The 16,441-nt window shown below is 40.6% G+C and overlaps 2 protein-coding genes across 2 annotated transcripts; both read left to right on the plus strand.

Moving 5' to 3' along the window:
• Nucleotides 1-2,065: 2,065 nt before the first annotated feature.
• On the plus strand, nucleotides 2,066-10,492 carry nemp2 (nuclear envelope integral membrane protein 2). The gene is made up of 9 exons (XM_083681673.1): nucleotides 2,066-2,286; nucleotides 2,768-2,877; nucleotides 3,228-3,459; nucleotides 3,783-3,855; nucleotides 4,099-4,192; nucleotides 4,649-4,763; nucleotides 6,085-6,310; nucleotides 6,859-7,044; nucleotides 7,642-10,492. The coding sequence occupies exons 1-9, from the start codon at nucleotides 2,181-2,183 to the stop codon at nucleotides 7,988-7,990; spliced, it is 1,491 nt and encodes a 496-aa protein (XP_083537799.1). The 5' UTR covers nucleotides 2,066-2,180; the 3' UTR covers nucleotides 7,991-10,492.
• Nucleotides 10,493-11,256: 764 nt separating this feature from the next.
• fkbp7 (FKBP prolyl isomerase 7) lies at nucleotides 11,257-15,610 on the plus strand. Its single transcript, XM_083681706.1, has 4 exons — nucleotides 11,257-11,460; nucleotides 13,121-13,272; nucleotides 14,400-14,527; nucleotides 15,032-15,610. Exons 1-4 carry the CDS (start codon nucleotides 11,363-11,365, stop codon nucleotides 15,191-15,193), a joined length of 540 nt encoding a protein of 179 aa, XP_083537832.1. The 5' UTR covers nucleotides 11,257-11,362; the 3' UTR covers nucleotides 15,194-15,610.
• Nucleotides 15,611-16,441: the final 831 nt, after the last annotated feature.

Raw genomic sequence — 16,441 nt, forward strand, 5'->3', positions numbered from 1 at the left:
AATTAATGTGTCAGTGTCATCTCAAATCAAGCACATTTTCATTAAGAGGTGAAAAGTGTCTCTGTAAATAATATGTATAGTTTCTGTTCTGTGCAATTATGAAATACAATGTCTGGTTGTCTGTGTATCCCAAACCCTAATCCTATTTACAAATGAGCCTCATGAATATGAGGACAGGTGTGACTATGGTGGTCTATGGCCACAACTATTATTATGAAGGTCGAAAGATGTTAACGACTTTAGTTTTTCACAGTGACTATTTCACACTGGTGTAGTTTCAAAAGAGCAGGGTTGAGACACTTGCCCCTGGGGGGGGGAATTCCAGTGAGACATTTTTGGTGTTGTGCTCGCCCTCGGTTTAAACATTTTTGCTCCACGAATGAAATGCAAACATTCTTTGTATTGTTTCTCCACCACCGCTGTCTCCTCTGACTATACGCCCGCCCTCGGGTCAGTGACAAGTGAGTGTACCTACCGTTAGTTGCGTAACTAACACCTTTACATTTAGATTTATGGCATTTAGCAGACGCCTTTATCCAAAGCGACTTACAACAAATACATGTAATGACCATCAGTCATCATAAGATAAAGTAATCAATGCTCAGACCAGGGGCCATAGGCATGATTTATTTATGTATTTAATTAACAGGAGAGAAACTTAAACAGAGGGGTAGAGGAGGTGAAGAGGTCTTTAGGAGGGACAGTGACTCAGTAACACAGTAGACGAATGAGAAAACGGAAAACGACCTGTTTCTCGTCCGCAAGTTATGAGTCGGGCGTTCTTGTTGCAGCGTTAATGGGTCAATGGGTCAAAGCGACTAACGGTAGTCACCCTGACCCCATCTGAACAGGAGTACAGAGGATGCCATCTCAACGGCACTTCACTCCGCCCTGTCCCACCTTGACAATAGCAACACCTATGTGAGAATGCTGTTCATTGACTTCAGTTCAGCTTTCAACACCATCATTCCCTCCAAACTGATCACCAAACTCAGTGAACTGGGCATCAATACCTTCCTCTGCAACTGGATTCTGGACTTCCTAACCAACAGGCCGCAGTCTGTTAGGCTACATAACCACACCTCCTCAACCCTCACCCTGAACACCGGCGTTCCACAAGGCTGTGTGCTAAGACCCCTCCTTTACTCCCTCTTCACCTACGACTGCACACCTGTACATGGCTCAATTGTACTACTCTTACCCTATAGTATTCCTATAAACTGTACATACTGTATCCCCACTTGTACACACTGCTCTTATACGACATACTACTTATCTGTCTATTCTGTTCATAATCTGTCTATATTGTTCATAATGCACATATCCTTATTTTTGTTTTAATGCTACTGTTAATACACTGCACATATCTGTACATATCTGTTTATACTGTTCATACTGCATTCCATATTTATTCTGCTTATTTACTCTAATGTTACTGTTAATACATATATACTGCTTATACTGCACTGCCTATACAGCTCATATGCTGCTTAAACTGTTCATACTGCATTCTATTTATTCTGTTTATAATGTTATTGATAATACATATACTGCTTACACTGCACTACTTATACTTATAGTGCACTACTATACTGCTCATATACTGCACTAGTGTATATACCGTTCACACTGCACTTTTCTGCTTTTTTGCACTTCTGGTGCAGACGCTAACTGCATTTCGTTGTCTCTGTACTTGTACTCTGCACAATGACAATAAAGTTGAATCTAATATAATATAATCTGAGGCCGAAAACATTTCACAACGCTGCCCAGCCCGAATCCAATGTTGACGACCTGGAACGCAAAACACTTCGCTTTCTATTTGTCAAGGAAGACAAAAGCAATTGATATGATAATAACTTAAACTATGGGGTCCACTCAACCAGAGCGGGGGATCATTTTAATAAAACACAAACAAGTGAATTCGCGTTTTCATTTTCTTGCGTAATAAAAAGAGCCCACTGCGATTTGTTTTTGTTTTGAGTAGGCAGCCTGCGGTGCAAAAACAATCATGGTTATCAATTTTGTCTACTTTGGTCTAAACCTCTGTCGCCAAACAAACCACCGAATTTGAATGTAGCTAGCTCCCTAACTAACCAGCTTACTATCAGTAAACAGACATCTTCTGTGCTAAAAACAAGTTCCTACCTTGTTGTTTAGCAGTGTCAGGTTACGGTACAATGGCGAATCGTTGCTCTGATGCCATGCTTATATCAATTATACACTTACTGGCGCACGTCTTCTGTGCACACGTCGTTGAGGGGAGCCGTGGCTATTCATTTGCAGGTAGCTAGCTAGTCAGCTAACCTGCTATGTAATGTTGCTTGCTAAATAACTGGTTTAACAATTAAATTAAATTAAAATGCGAAATGTAAATGTAAACAGCCAGATGGAATGCTAGCTTGATAATTGTATCCGTGGCTAGTTAGCTGGTTGGCTAGTTATGGGTCAGTCTACTTTCTGTAATGTAATGTTTGTTGTTGCTAGCTGACTAGCCCCCTATTTCATGTTATTTGAATCATGTCATTATAAGCATTACGAGCTCACGAATGGGGCTATACTATCTCTGGCCATTGAAGTTGGAACTGTACGAAGCAATTTAAACGTTGTGTTCGTACATTAGCTGTAGCCTAATTCATAACTCACAACTCTGATTAGTTTGACGCATATTACTATCCGCATGTCGTATCCAGTTTAGGCTACTTATAGCTATCTCAAGCATCAATGTCACAATAACCCAAGAGCCAACTCATTTTGCACTCCCCAGACTGCACTTATCTTAAAGAAAATCAAAACACCACACATTTTGGAACAAGATGCTTCTGCTACAGCTCAGGAACAGTCATCAAATGGAAAGACATCTGGTCCACCTTTGAGGTACCAGAATGCTTTATGATTACATCTCTGCAGCTTCATGTGTTTCCCAAACCATCTCTGGGGGATCCCGAGCCTCAATTTGTGACTAGACATACAACCCTTTTTACATGTGGATGTTGTTGAGCACTTTGTGACATTTGTCTATGTAAAAAGTGCTTTACAAATACATTTGATTGATATACAAATAAAAGGCCTAATATGTTTTATATAGCTAAAATGATGTGAAGTGTAAAGCAACATATATGTGATTCTCATACACATCATGTTGCTACTAGCAGACTACGTATATCCTCTCTGCACACGACCCCATGATGACCTGCCCACCTGATTGTATTTGGCTCTCCTTCAAGGTATGTGTGACAGGAGATGAGGGGGTCTATATTGTGTATCCCATGGAGACGAGGAACTGCTACGAGCCTGACAACGTCTTCACACTGTCAAAGTGCCTGCTGGACCATTACTGGCCGCCCAGTGTGGAAAAGGAGAAAAGACTGGACATCCCGCTGGAGCAGGAAGATGTGTGTTTCATGGTGAAGACTCCCAGGGCCAACACGGAACACATGCTACATGTCAAGGGGAAACGTGAGAAGGCTTAACCATTATTAAACCATTATTAACTCATTTTCTTAATCAAAGTTAGTGGTATTCTAACCCTAGGTTTGGGAACTGTTTGCATGATTAGACCCCTTTTTTGGATCGAAAACATCGGACGGACTTTGATTTTGGTGTAAACATTGACTTTAAAGGGGGGGGGGGTCAGCTGTTGGCTGTTTCACCGTACGCGGATGGTCAGTACGTAAACGTAGTGGTGGTCTTCCAGCGTTTTCTATTTTCACCGATCCTGGGCAGTGGCTTGCTTTGCATTGTGTTGGAAAAATGCAGAGTAACATCTGAACTTTCTACAGGGTTGAATAAAACTCGTTTTGGATTTTTTGCGTGTGGACTCACCCTCTTCTACTTTGCTGGGACTTTATGCAGGTAAGGTTTTCCAATTCTCTCTGTGTGTGTATGCTGGATGCATGTTGTTACAGGAACTTGTAGCTCTATCCTATTCTCAGTCAGGATGACTTATAGATTTTCCAACTGAATTTGGCTGTTCAATATGGCAGCCCTTGGAATTTGAATCACATTCATACGTTTATTTTGATTTTCCACCATTTTGAGTAATTGGAGATATATCCCCTGACTGAAAATTACAGTTTTCTGCTTGTTTTTTTTCAGGAGCTCCTTCTTTTTTTACACCTCTGGAATCTCACTGGGAATCATCTCTATCATTGTCTTTCTACTGTTTATCCTGAAAAGCTTTATACCAACAGTAAGTAATTATAAGATGAGCTCCATTTTAATTTGACACGTTTGACACGTTTTATATCCCATACTTGATTTAACTGCTTTGTTTTGCTTACATACCCTGCTTATACCACACATTGATAAAAAAGTGCTTTACTCCGTCTGTGACATTGCTATATCAAAAGACGTTTCACTGCATAAAAAACACCCAGATTGATCAAGTTTAAAAAGATGGAAACTGCACTATTCCAGCCCCCCCTTAATCAAGGGGTAGCCCCCCAGCATCCACCTCCCTCCTTGCCACCCCTACTTGGGCGTTGACCTACTTGGCCTGTTAAACCAGGTGGTCAGAGCGTAAACAAGTCACTCTGTCTTGTCCTGGCAAACAAAGAGGGGTCAAATTGCAGAGTCTAACCGTCATTGGAGAGTGTGTTCTCTGGGTCAGCTGCATTATTCCTGGTACCGCCTGTCTTCTCTCCAGAGAGGATTGTTCCTCACGCTCTTTGGCGCTGGTTCCGGCCTTTCCTACCTGGGCTGCCAGACCGTGCTCAGCCACTGGGAGGAGATTATGACACTCTACTGGAGACAAGCGTTTGGTGAGTCAGGTTTATTTTCGGTTTGGAGTGCTAAATGTAGGGGGCACTTTCGATTTAAATTCATCTTGATTCATAACACAAAACTGATGACACTTGTAGCTTTCAATTTCCCTTCAAAACTTCCATTGTGCACACATTTTGATGGGATCTGGGATTCAAACACCAAAGCAGTCGCCCTACCACTTTTTTGGTAAACAGCTGAGGGATGGGGCTGGAGAAATGTAACGTCCATGGGATCACAGTGATGGTTTTGACCATGTTTTGAAGCTATAGGTGTTTGTTTACCAACAGTGGAGTAAAACAAGGTTATGTTTTTGGTTCTGATGGGGTAAGACAGTTGATCTAAGCTCATGAGGCATTTATAAGTTGTAGTTTAGCAGTAAGGCATGAGAGGCAGTGCTTTATTGTGAATAAAGTCAGCTGTGACTATATTCACCACCATGAGTCCCCCGTTGCTTTATTCAACGGTTACAAAACAAAACAGAGAATTGTGACAAGAAAACAATGTCTTTAAAGTATTTATTTTGTGATAGATTGTGGTAGTTTCTGCCCTGCGCTCAGAAGTATAGTTCTCAAAACGACCACTGTTGTCAAGGTAACGTGATAAACAGATCTTTGTAACTGCCCACAGGCATTAAAACTGCGCATCCACAATGTCCCGTTTAGCTCACCTCAACTTTTAAACTAACCCTCAGATCCATGGGCTTAATGGGCTGCCTGTCGTATAGGCCTAATGTAGAAAATAAAGCAAGGTTGATCATGAATTAAACAGAGCTGAAGTTCATATTTCACCTCGTTGACTTATTGTTGTCAGTCAAGTAACAGAGATGCATTTCAACCACCACACCAGCTAGCTAAACCAGCTAACAGTTTGGTAGTATTTCATTACAAACCCTATCTTCTGCCGTAGATTGAAGACTCATCTCTTCAGGCTACATCTTAACGGTCCCTCCTAAAGACCTCTTCACCCCCACCCCCCTGTACAAGTTTCTAATAAAAAAGAAATAAGTAAATAAAAATTCCTTCTTCTAGCATTGTGACTGCCTATGGCCCCTGGTCTGAGCATTGATTGCTTTATCTTATGATGACTGATGGATAGATGATTCACTTACTTAAACAAATGTATTTGTTGTAAGTCGCTTTGGAAAAAGGCGTCTGCTAAATACCATAAATGTAAATGTAAATAATCATAGACACACTTTCGAAGCAATCAAATCTAAATATTAGTGCTAATATTATGTTAGAATAGTGCTAATGGCTGATTGAAACCCGTTGAACCAGTATGTCTGTATGTCTTCACTGCACTTCATCCTTGTTTCAGGTTACTTGGTACTAACAGGCCTCGTCAGCTTTGCTGTATGTTACAAGCACGGAGGCATCAGTAGCGAGCGGACCCTGTCTCTTCTGACGTGGGGGCTCCAGAGCATGGCCATGGGCCTTATCTACTATGGAGTCACCTATCCCCTGGCCTCCTACACCCTACTGGGAGCCCTGCTGGGCCTAAAGTGTGTTCCCTATGCTTACAGACTTCTGTTGGAGACATGCAGGTACAGTATTTTTGGGCTACATTGTACAATACACTCTGGAGATGGATTAGGTTGAAATGTAGTAGGCTACCACACATTGAACTGTATGAATTGTAATGGAATTTCCCCAACCTTGCTACTAACCATGCACATGTGCGCTGGATTGAAGATCGTGTGTGTGCCGGGTGTCACAGACGTAGGTGCCTAGGAGGTAGTGGCTAATTGTTGATTTGGGATTGGGCATGGCTCTCTGTCTTTCTAATTGTATACTTGGATTTTGGGTGGAATTGTTATTCTATGGTTATTATTAAACTTTATAATAGTACAGTTATAATAGTTGAATCAGTATCCTCCTACCTCATTGAATAAAATATTAGTTTTAGAGTAACAAACATTATAATAATTTCATATTGGAACGTGGAAAGGTGGGCCTCTCTCTCTCTCTGCGTTGAGGTCCACTCCTTTTACTCAACAAGTGACCCTAGATTATGGATAAAAGCAGATTGTTGTGATTGAATGTGTCCTCCAGCTGCTTGATGGGGATTTCCCTTTCTCTTGGCTTCCTCAAGGCTGCTGGGCTCCCTTCTGAGTGGTTTGGGACGCAGGCGACCTCAGGTCCGGTTGTTGACGGAGGAGGAGTACAGGGAGCAGGGGGAGATGGTCACCAAGGCCTCTCTGGAAGAGTTGAGGGAGGACTGCACCAAACCTGGCTTTCCTGCCTGGGACACAGTCCTGAAACTCAGCAAACCACAACGGTACGGGACTCCTACATCTCATCTACCTAGACTAATCCCATCTACCTAGACTAATCCCATCTACCTAGACTAATCCCATCTACCTAGACTAAGGCCATCTACCTAGACTAATCCCATCTACCTAGACTAAGGCCATCTACCTAGACTAATCCCATCTACCTAGACTAATCCCATCTACCTAGACTAATCCCATTTATCTAGACTAATCCCATTTATCTAGACTAATCCCATCTACCTAGACTAATCCCATCTACCTAGACTAAGGCCATCTACCTAGACTAATCCCATCTACCTAGACTAAGGCCATCTACCTAGACTAAGGCCATCTACCTAGACTAATCCCATCTACCTAGACTAATCCCATTTATCTAGACTAAGGCCATCTACCTTTACTAAAACTAACCACCTATACTAAGGCCTGTATTCAAACCAGTTTACTGCACCGATAACAGCTGCAATTGAATGTTGCCACCCCAAGCCTTTTACGCACTTCCAGCTAGGTGTTTTCTTTTTTTTCTTTCAAAATTCGGTATTTCCATTTACCATTACATTTAGTAATGGTGACTGAGATGCCTTTTTCTGCTCTGTGACACTCAGGTTTGCGGACTTTGTGAAATGGGGTGCTCATGTCACCCAGGGAGAATCACAGTGCCACGAGCTGCAGTACGGCCTTGGCGGGGCCTACTATGAGGACCTGCTCTTTAATCACTCCCACAGGGCGAGGCCTCAGCAGGGAGCTGATGATGACATCAGCGAAGACGAGATGGACAGCTACATTAAGGACCCGCCCACCCCAAACCCTCTCTATACCTCCATGCCCCGCCCTGACACCTCGGCCCCCTGCCCACCATCCTATATTGCTCCTCCCTACCCCACCTACACTCCCCCCTTTAACCTACCTCCAGTGCCCTCCCCCATGGAGGATGAGGACATGGAGCTCTTCTGAAGTGAAAACTGTTGTGGACTGTAGTTCCTTAGGTTACCAGTGGGGGCTCACTCGTCAGTTTGACCTAGGGATCAAAAGGCTGGCATGAATGTTTTGGTCACAATTTAGACTAATTCATTCTATCTACATCAACCATTCACAACTCCTGTCAGTGGTCATAATGATGATTGATTGATGATGACATGATTGTTTTTATATGATTACATCCTTACGATAACAAATAGTCTATTAGGAAGCTTTGTCATGGTTCTAAATGTGTAAAATATTGAATTACAAATTCACCTAAATTAACCGAATTAAAAAAACATTAAAAGCATGTCAGACACTAACAATGGCATAACCATTTAGTGCTTTAATTAAATTCTAAAATGTACTTTTAACCAAGCAGGGTAAACAGGTGTAATATGTGAAAAATGGCGACACTCCGGCAGTATTTTATTTTGTCACACTTCTGGGGGAGACTTCCCGGACACAGGTGAAATCGAATACTAGACTAAATTGCACTTTTAAACTGGACTAACTAAAATGTAACTCAGACATGGTATTCCAGAACTAAGTAATCATAAATCAAGCGCTGTTTCAGAAATATATATATTTTTTTTTACTCTGGATTATTTTAAATAGAATAAACACTAATCCTGATTTAAACTGTCCTGTAATAATGATGAAAGCACACGGTTTTTTTACCTTATGCTTGGTGTTTTGTGCCAGTACCTTTACATCTGTTTCTCTCTCTTAGCCTTTGCTCCACTGACTAATAGCGTAGAGCCGTGACGAAAGTAACACTTTTAGTTTTTTTCCTAAAAAAGAAAATAACATATTTGGAACCTTCGAAAAATAAACACAACTCAACCGAAAAACACTGAAGGATATATATATATATTTATTTATTTTTACTTTGCCTCAATCTACAATACAAGGTAGTATTCCGCATTAGGCACATGCGTTGTGTAATTAGATCATATTATCCGTACGTGTAATTTGAGAAAATCTTCACGTTACTTTCGTCCCGTGTTACGTCGTCACGGCTCTCCCTTGGCCCTGTTGTGTCTTAATTTAGCTGGAGGACGCTCAGTAATACATCTAAACAGGGCATCAATGGGGCTCCTATCATCAGATACAGCGTAACAAATTAAATGTTCTATCACAGCAATTAAGTATTTTGGGGAAGCTCAATCGATTGTAAGATGGTATACATTTTACATTGTAAAATTCGTAGCTTTTCTGAGATTTTAGTTGAATAAAGGTGCAAGAGGTGTCTCAAGGGCTTGACCACTCACCGACCAATCAAAATGTGCTCCATGGCCAAATGTGTGCAGAGCTCAATTGTGTATTTACGGTGTTATGTAGTGTTTTCCTCAACTGTGATTACTGGTGGGAGGACACAAGTGGGCTTCCAGACAATCGTAAATTGTCAGGTAGTGCATTTTCGACGTGGCCTACTTTTCAAATGGACAACATAATGAGGCACCACCGCTGTCAGATTTGCTGTCATAACCAACTGCGGTTAGGCTCCACTGTCAAAATTGCTGTTATAAACAGGTGCATTTGCATTAAGAGGTGGTTTTGGTGCTTGCCCTTGAAACTTGCTTGACGCCAGTTGATTTTAATGAACACACCTCTTTTATCGCTCCCCCTCCCATGACTTTATCGGGTTGCTCTGTTGGCGCCAACGGGTCTGAACTACCATATTGCTTGCGTTTTGACAATAGCGCTGCTTTGCGCCCAACCGAAATAGAGCCCATAAATTCATCCAAAACGGAAGACTCGCACTGTCATATCATGTTTCTATGTCTGCTCAGAAAGATCAATCTCTCTCAGGGTTTTTTTTTTTTTTTTTTAGTTCATCGTGCATTTGGGTGACTCTTCAGGTGGCATGTTCTTCAATAATGGATCTGACTTTGGTCTTCTCCCATTCTTCGATATCAAAACAGATGTCCTCATATATTGTAATCAACAGCAGTATCTCACAAAGACTTTGAGCTTATGTTTTATTTTATTTGTGTTATGTTTGTGGTCCTTTGCGGCTCAGTTGGTAGGGCGTGGCACTAGCAATGCCAATGTGCTGGGTTTGGATTTCTTGCTCGGGACCTTATATATACAAAATGAATGCACTCACTGTACTTGTGTCGCTTTGGATAAAAGCATCTGCTAAGTGGCATGTCAACTTTCAGCAACATTCATTAGCACATTTCTCATGTGTCCGGAAGTGCCTCGGGCCAAGAGGTCTGTTCCCCTGCCGATCTCAGTAATTCTGGTTTTGTAATTCAGTGAACTGCTGCCCTCTGCCGGCATAGGAAACAGCTGACTCAGTAACAGCCAAGCACACGCTCTAGACCTCCAACAGAGATCTGAGACACTGTGTTTGCCAATAACTCCTGACAGAAAATATGCCTTGAAGGTTTTGTTTGTATCATTTTTTAATCCACAGATTTCAAATGAAATGTTATTTTCGTATGTTTTGTTTGTTTCAGATTTTGTGTTTAAATTGATTTACAAAGAGGGTTGATTGTAGAATTTGTTGTAAATAAACTCTTCATGTTACATTCTTGTTTTGTGAACATTTAGAAATTATTATTATTGAATAAAATGCAACTATTATAATGGATTGATACAATGCGAGTTCCATCTACTGTGTTGCTAAATTAATTATTGTCAGTCAAGGTTCTCAAGCGAGGTGGCTCAGCAAACATTGTTGGGTAGCTTTTAGTGTAAACAGATATTCTGGGAATAGATGCATCAGAATTGAAGAGCTCTGGTTTCCGATAAAATATTAGTTGCAACGTGATTCTGATATGAACAATAAATAGGTCATATTAATCGCACAGAGAATCAAATTAATTGTTGGCTACGCTACACTGTAGTATTGATATATTAAAAATAGTCTGTAGAGCTAAACCATGTTTGTTATTTAATTGTGTTATTTTTTGTATCATTGGTTTTAAAGGACATATACATTTTAAGAACAAAATGCTAATGAAAGGTGAGTTAGTACAGTTCAAAATAATGTTTCTTGAAATGCAATTGTGGGGTGGCAGTCACAACACTGACGCGAAAACTTGAAATGCGAAGGGCTGAAACCCTATTGTAATTGAAGGAGTTATTATTATTATTATTATTATTATTATTATTATTATTATGCCGTTTATTAAATACAGTGACCTGCAAACTCCGCGTAGTAAAAACCCCACCCACCCGGGCGAGAACGGCGTACAAAACGAGTGAACCCATACGTTGCCACGCACACAGAGAGACAAGATGCCGAATCCAACGGTTGTCCTTTACTTATTTTTCTATGTACAGATCTATGTTTTTGTTGATTATACATTTGCTGATGAATCAAACGATGAGGTGAAGATAGAGGTTTTGTTCATGCCTGAGGACTGCAAAAAACAGAGCAAAAAGGGAGATCTTTTGAACGTGCATTACGATGGCTACCTTGCGAAAGACGGCTCTCAGTTCTACTGCAGGTAAAGTTTGCCAAAGTTGTTAGATTTATTCACAGAATCAAAATTATGTCATACTTGGCCAACGTGCATTTCTGTGTGCATATACACCAATGCATTTACGATACCATTTTAATGTGAAATGTTGAGAACATAGTTTTGATACAGTTTGACGATGTCATTTTCTGGGTCATTGATCATGATAATCCCGTAATTCTGCACCGATTCGCATCATATTGGGTTCTGAAGTAAAGTAATATATATATATGCCATTTAGCTGACGCTTTTATCCAAAGCGATTTATATTGCAGTGCGTGCATACATTTTAGTATATATGGTCCCAGCAGGAATCAAACCCACAACCTAAGCATTGTTAGCGCCATGTTCTACCAACTGAGCCACAGAGGACCACGTCACTCTAATGTACACACTAAAGTACTGTCACTCCTCCAGGCAGGACTAGCCCAGACTCCGGACGCACACAAACCCACACTGGCCGCACGCATGCGTCAACGACATGCCAGCGTTGCAAAATTATTGGACGCTCACATTTTATTCAATCATTTCATCCACGGAGCCGGATAGCATCTTGCTCTATCCAGTCCTGTGGAGAGATAGAGTCGGAGACGTTGTCATTGTATTGAAATACAAATGACCCCGCCAAGACACAGTTTGTAATGAAGTCCTCCTTTGGTTGTCTTCTTTGACGTGGCATGAGAAGGTAGGCAGGCGGGTAATCGGCGGCTGACTTTAGGACCATGCGAAGGCACTCTGAGGCGGCTGCCTTTACCTGAGTGCTGATGCTGAAGCTGAAACAGAGCGATGACGGACAGAGTCCACTCTTGAATCTAATGAGATGGCAAGATAACCAGCTAATCTGCAATCGCCATCTGTCAGAGATTGTATATCTCTAGCAATCACGTTAAGTGCAGTAGTCTACCTAACGTTTGCTAAATAATTCGTTTTTTGCCTCACTCACAGCTAGCACTAAGATTAAGCGTATTTAGCGTTTTCTAGCGTTTTTTCAACAAAATGTGTGTGTTTCGCTATTTCTGATCTGATCTGATCTCTTGACTTGATTGCTAAATTATAAATCTAGCTACACGTTTTATCATTGGCCAATGTAACAAGATCCTTGACACACAGAGGCGGACGCAGTGTTGTGATGAGGGAATGGTCGTTTATTGAGCTGTTTGTCGACTTTCCAGTCTTTGGCTTTCCAGCCCTTCCTCCTCGAAAGCAGAGGCACACACATCTTACACCATTAGTTAACGAGGCTTCATTCGCAACAGGTGTGCGACAAAGCCTCGCTCCCGCACCCTGGCCACAGTCCTGTAGCACCCTCTACAGGCCGAACGCTGCATGTCCCCCCACATTATTATTATTATTATTATTATTATTATTATTATTATTATTATTATTATTATTATTATTATTATTATTAAGGGAGAGTATCTCATAAATGGCATCAAAAGTAAGTATTTGTACTTTGCTTTTTTTTTTTTTTTATGAGTTGACAAATTATAGGACATATCCATATGAACCTTGTCTGTATGGACCAGTATCATAAATGAATGAGAAGAAACCATTTACAGAATATGTTCAAATTATAATTACTAAACTTCAGACTTTTACATTTTGGACAATGCCAAGCATACAGATGAATTTGTCTTTTCTTTTTCAGTCGCTCAGACAAAGCTGGACATCCTCAGTGGTTTGTGTTGGGTGTTGGGCAAGTAATCAAGGGCCTCGACATTGGGATGGTGGGAATGTGTGCTGGGGAGAAACGCAAGATAACGGTTCCACCTGCTTTAGCATTTGGAGAAAAAGGCAAAGGTAAGCCTTTATGAGCAGTACATTGTACAAGCACAGGAATGTGATGGTTAGCTTACACAGTGAAAATAACTTGAATTCTGCTAACCAAGAACACTGTTTTTCGTATGTTGCTAATCCTGCTAACCAAGAACACTATGTTTTTCCTATGTTGCTAATTCTGCTAACCAAGAACACTATGTTTTTCCTATGTTGCTAATTCTGCTAACCAAGAACACTATGTTTTTCCTATGTTGCTACTTCCACAGCATTTTCTGAAGAAATGCCATCTCTGCCAGTGCAGACAGCACATTATGCAGCTTCCTCTGCGCATGTAAGCATGTTGGGATGGATTGCATTTTCACATGCAATGAATAGGGGGGGATACATTGCAAAACAATGGTAGTTGGTATTGCATGCGTATTTCAAATGCTGGCCATTTTCTATAAGGTGTTTTGAATAACTGTATTCCATTCTTTCTTGTGATATTGTTATAGTGTAGTGTGAATAGCTATCACTAATGCATGTATGTGCTGACATATTTTGGCATGTTTCCTGATATTGCATGCAATGTCTAATTTACATTTTAAGTGATTACTGGAATGATTTCTTGAGGTAGCAATTGATTCAGGGATTGCGGAGCTGTTATGTGAGATCCAAACAACAATATCCTCCCTCATGATAATATAAACCCCCGAAATGGACCTTCAGTGTGGGACATTAGCTGTTGTGTTTTTGCATGCATGCACGATTCGAAGAGGCAGCCACCAGAGCCAGAAAGGCGAAAATCGGTGAAACATAGTCATTACAACCATTAGGAAGTGTTTAGAAAGCTTGAATGTTACATACTGGACCTTTACATACTATTTAATACAACATCTTAAAGACAATTCATAAGAAAAACCAAGCTATTAAGCCATATATGAATCCTATGAAAGGAAAATGGCCAATTAGCTTATTTCTCAGATCAAACTATATTTTTACAAAATCATGTTACAGGAATGTCTATACTGTTTTTACAAAAACCATTTCAGAACCATTTGAGAGAATGGGCGTCATGGCCTGTTGATTTGACATGGAATGACCCTACTGTTTGTCTTGATTGGATTGAAACTATTTGTGTTGTAATCATTTTTTTTCTGGTTGAGTAGATCCTATTCCACCCAATTCTACATTGATCTTTGAGGTGGAGGTCTATTCAGTGTCCAGAGGACCACGCAGCATGGAGTTCTTTCGAGAAGTAGACATCGATCAAGATAAGACTCTGACAAAGACTGAGGTATTGTTGCCCATCTCCTTCTAAATAGAATAAAGTGACGATTGGCATGGAACATTATGGGTCCGATTTAGTTTTAATTTTAATTAAAAGTTTTAACTTAAAATAAAGCATGAATGTTTTTTTGTTTTTTTGTTCTAGTGGTCTAGCACCATGGCCTACAGTGCACATGTATGCTCATGTCGACATGGGTTAGAATCTGGCCCATGCCCTCTCCTCCTTACTTTCCTGTCTCTCTTCACTATCTCTATCCAATAACAATGACAAATATGAGAGTGGGACTACCCCAAAAAAAGTGGTGGAAGGCTGCTCCACTCTGCTCCCCCAGCATAACCCTGGTTGTAGTCGTTCCTCCATATCAGAGAATGTACTCAAGTTGTCGACAAGTTTGGAGGAATACCCCAGTACGTTTCTATTGCATGGACTGAATAAAAGCATCAAGTTTCAAACGAATATGTGGTTTGATCAGAGGAGGATTAACCAATGGTTTTGTTTGTTATTTCTCAGTTGAAAGACTACTTGAAGTTGGAGGCCCAGAAAGATCTTGTTCAGCGTGATGAACTTTACTATGAGAAAATGTTGACAGATATCTTCCGCAAGAGTGACCACAATGGAGATGGATTGATATCGGTGACGGAGTACAATGTTTATGGACATGATGAGCTCTAGGATCCATCAATACCTGCAATGAATAATACATTTGATTTATTTTGTTTTTATATTCTATGTTTTTACTATACTATGAGTGGATATTCCTAAACTGGTGAGGGTGCAGATTTTGACCAATAAATCCACCAAGTGATAAAGGTTGATGGGCAAAGGATTGCACTCTTTGAAACTGTTGTGTATTAAAGGAGTAATCTTGGATTGGTACATACATTTTTGGCCATGTAGATTAATGATATATAGCCATTGATACATTGAATATAACTTATAAATGGCTCATGAGCTTAGTTCAACTGATTATAACATCATAACCCAAAATATAAGCTTGTTTTAAACAAATTTAAACAAACACTGTATAGCTTCAAAACATGGTTAAAACTATAATTTTGGTCCCATGGATGGGCAGTCCTTGGATCCATAGCTCCATTTCTCCAGCCCCATCCCTCTGTTTACCGTTGTTTACCAAAAAAGTGTCAGAGTGACCACTTTGTTGTTGTTTGAATCCCAGATTGCCCCTTTAAGCTACTAAATTATCAGCATTTTTACTTTGGTCTAAATATGTTTTGTATCCATGAAATGGATATTCCTTCAGAATTTTGGAGCATTGAAGCTTAATTGCCAAAATTCCACCATCATATTAGTAGACCTCTTTGAGGTAGCAATGGCACTATTTGGAACATAAAATGAATTGTATTTCACATTTTACTTTTTCCACCAGCCTATTTACAGAGGGTTCACTGCAAGGTACAAACCACTAATTATCCTCAACAAGGATGGTAACATAAGTAACCTCAATAAGGTCTGGAAACATATAAGACAACGTTTTTGAGGGATGGTCGAGGATAGGCTTAGTCTAAAGCTTTCATACTGAGAAATGATCACCTGTACCTCAACCATGATGTTCACTGTAAATGGTTCAATTGCTCAAAAGCCCTTTTTGTTGAGAAGTGATGGTAGAGGTTTCAGGATCAGGACCACTGGACAACATTTTTGAGGGATGGTCGACGATGATCTTAATCAAAAGCTCCACCGTCGACAGGATTCGAACCAATGGATCCCTAGTCCATTGCCTTAACCACTCGGCCACAACTACTTAACTGCTACGAAGTTTTCTTGACAAGTGGCCACTCAACAAAGTAAGCTATCAGCATGCCTTTCGAGACAGTCAGTAGCTTAAGGACTGTCAGGAGTCGGAATCGAACCCGCACCTCCAGAGGGTGCTGAAGGCAGCGCCTTTGACCTCTCTTACTT

This window comes from Argentina silus (genome assembly GCF_951799395.1).
Source record: "Argentina silus genome assembly, chromosome: 12".
Taxonomy (NCBI): Eukaryota; Metazoa; Chordata; class Actinopteri; order Argentiniformes; family Argentinidae; genus Argentina; species Argentina silus.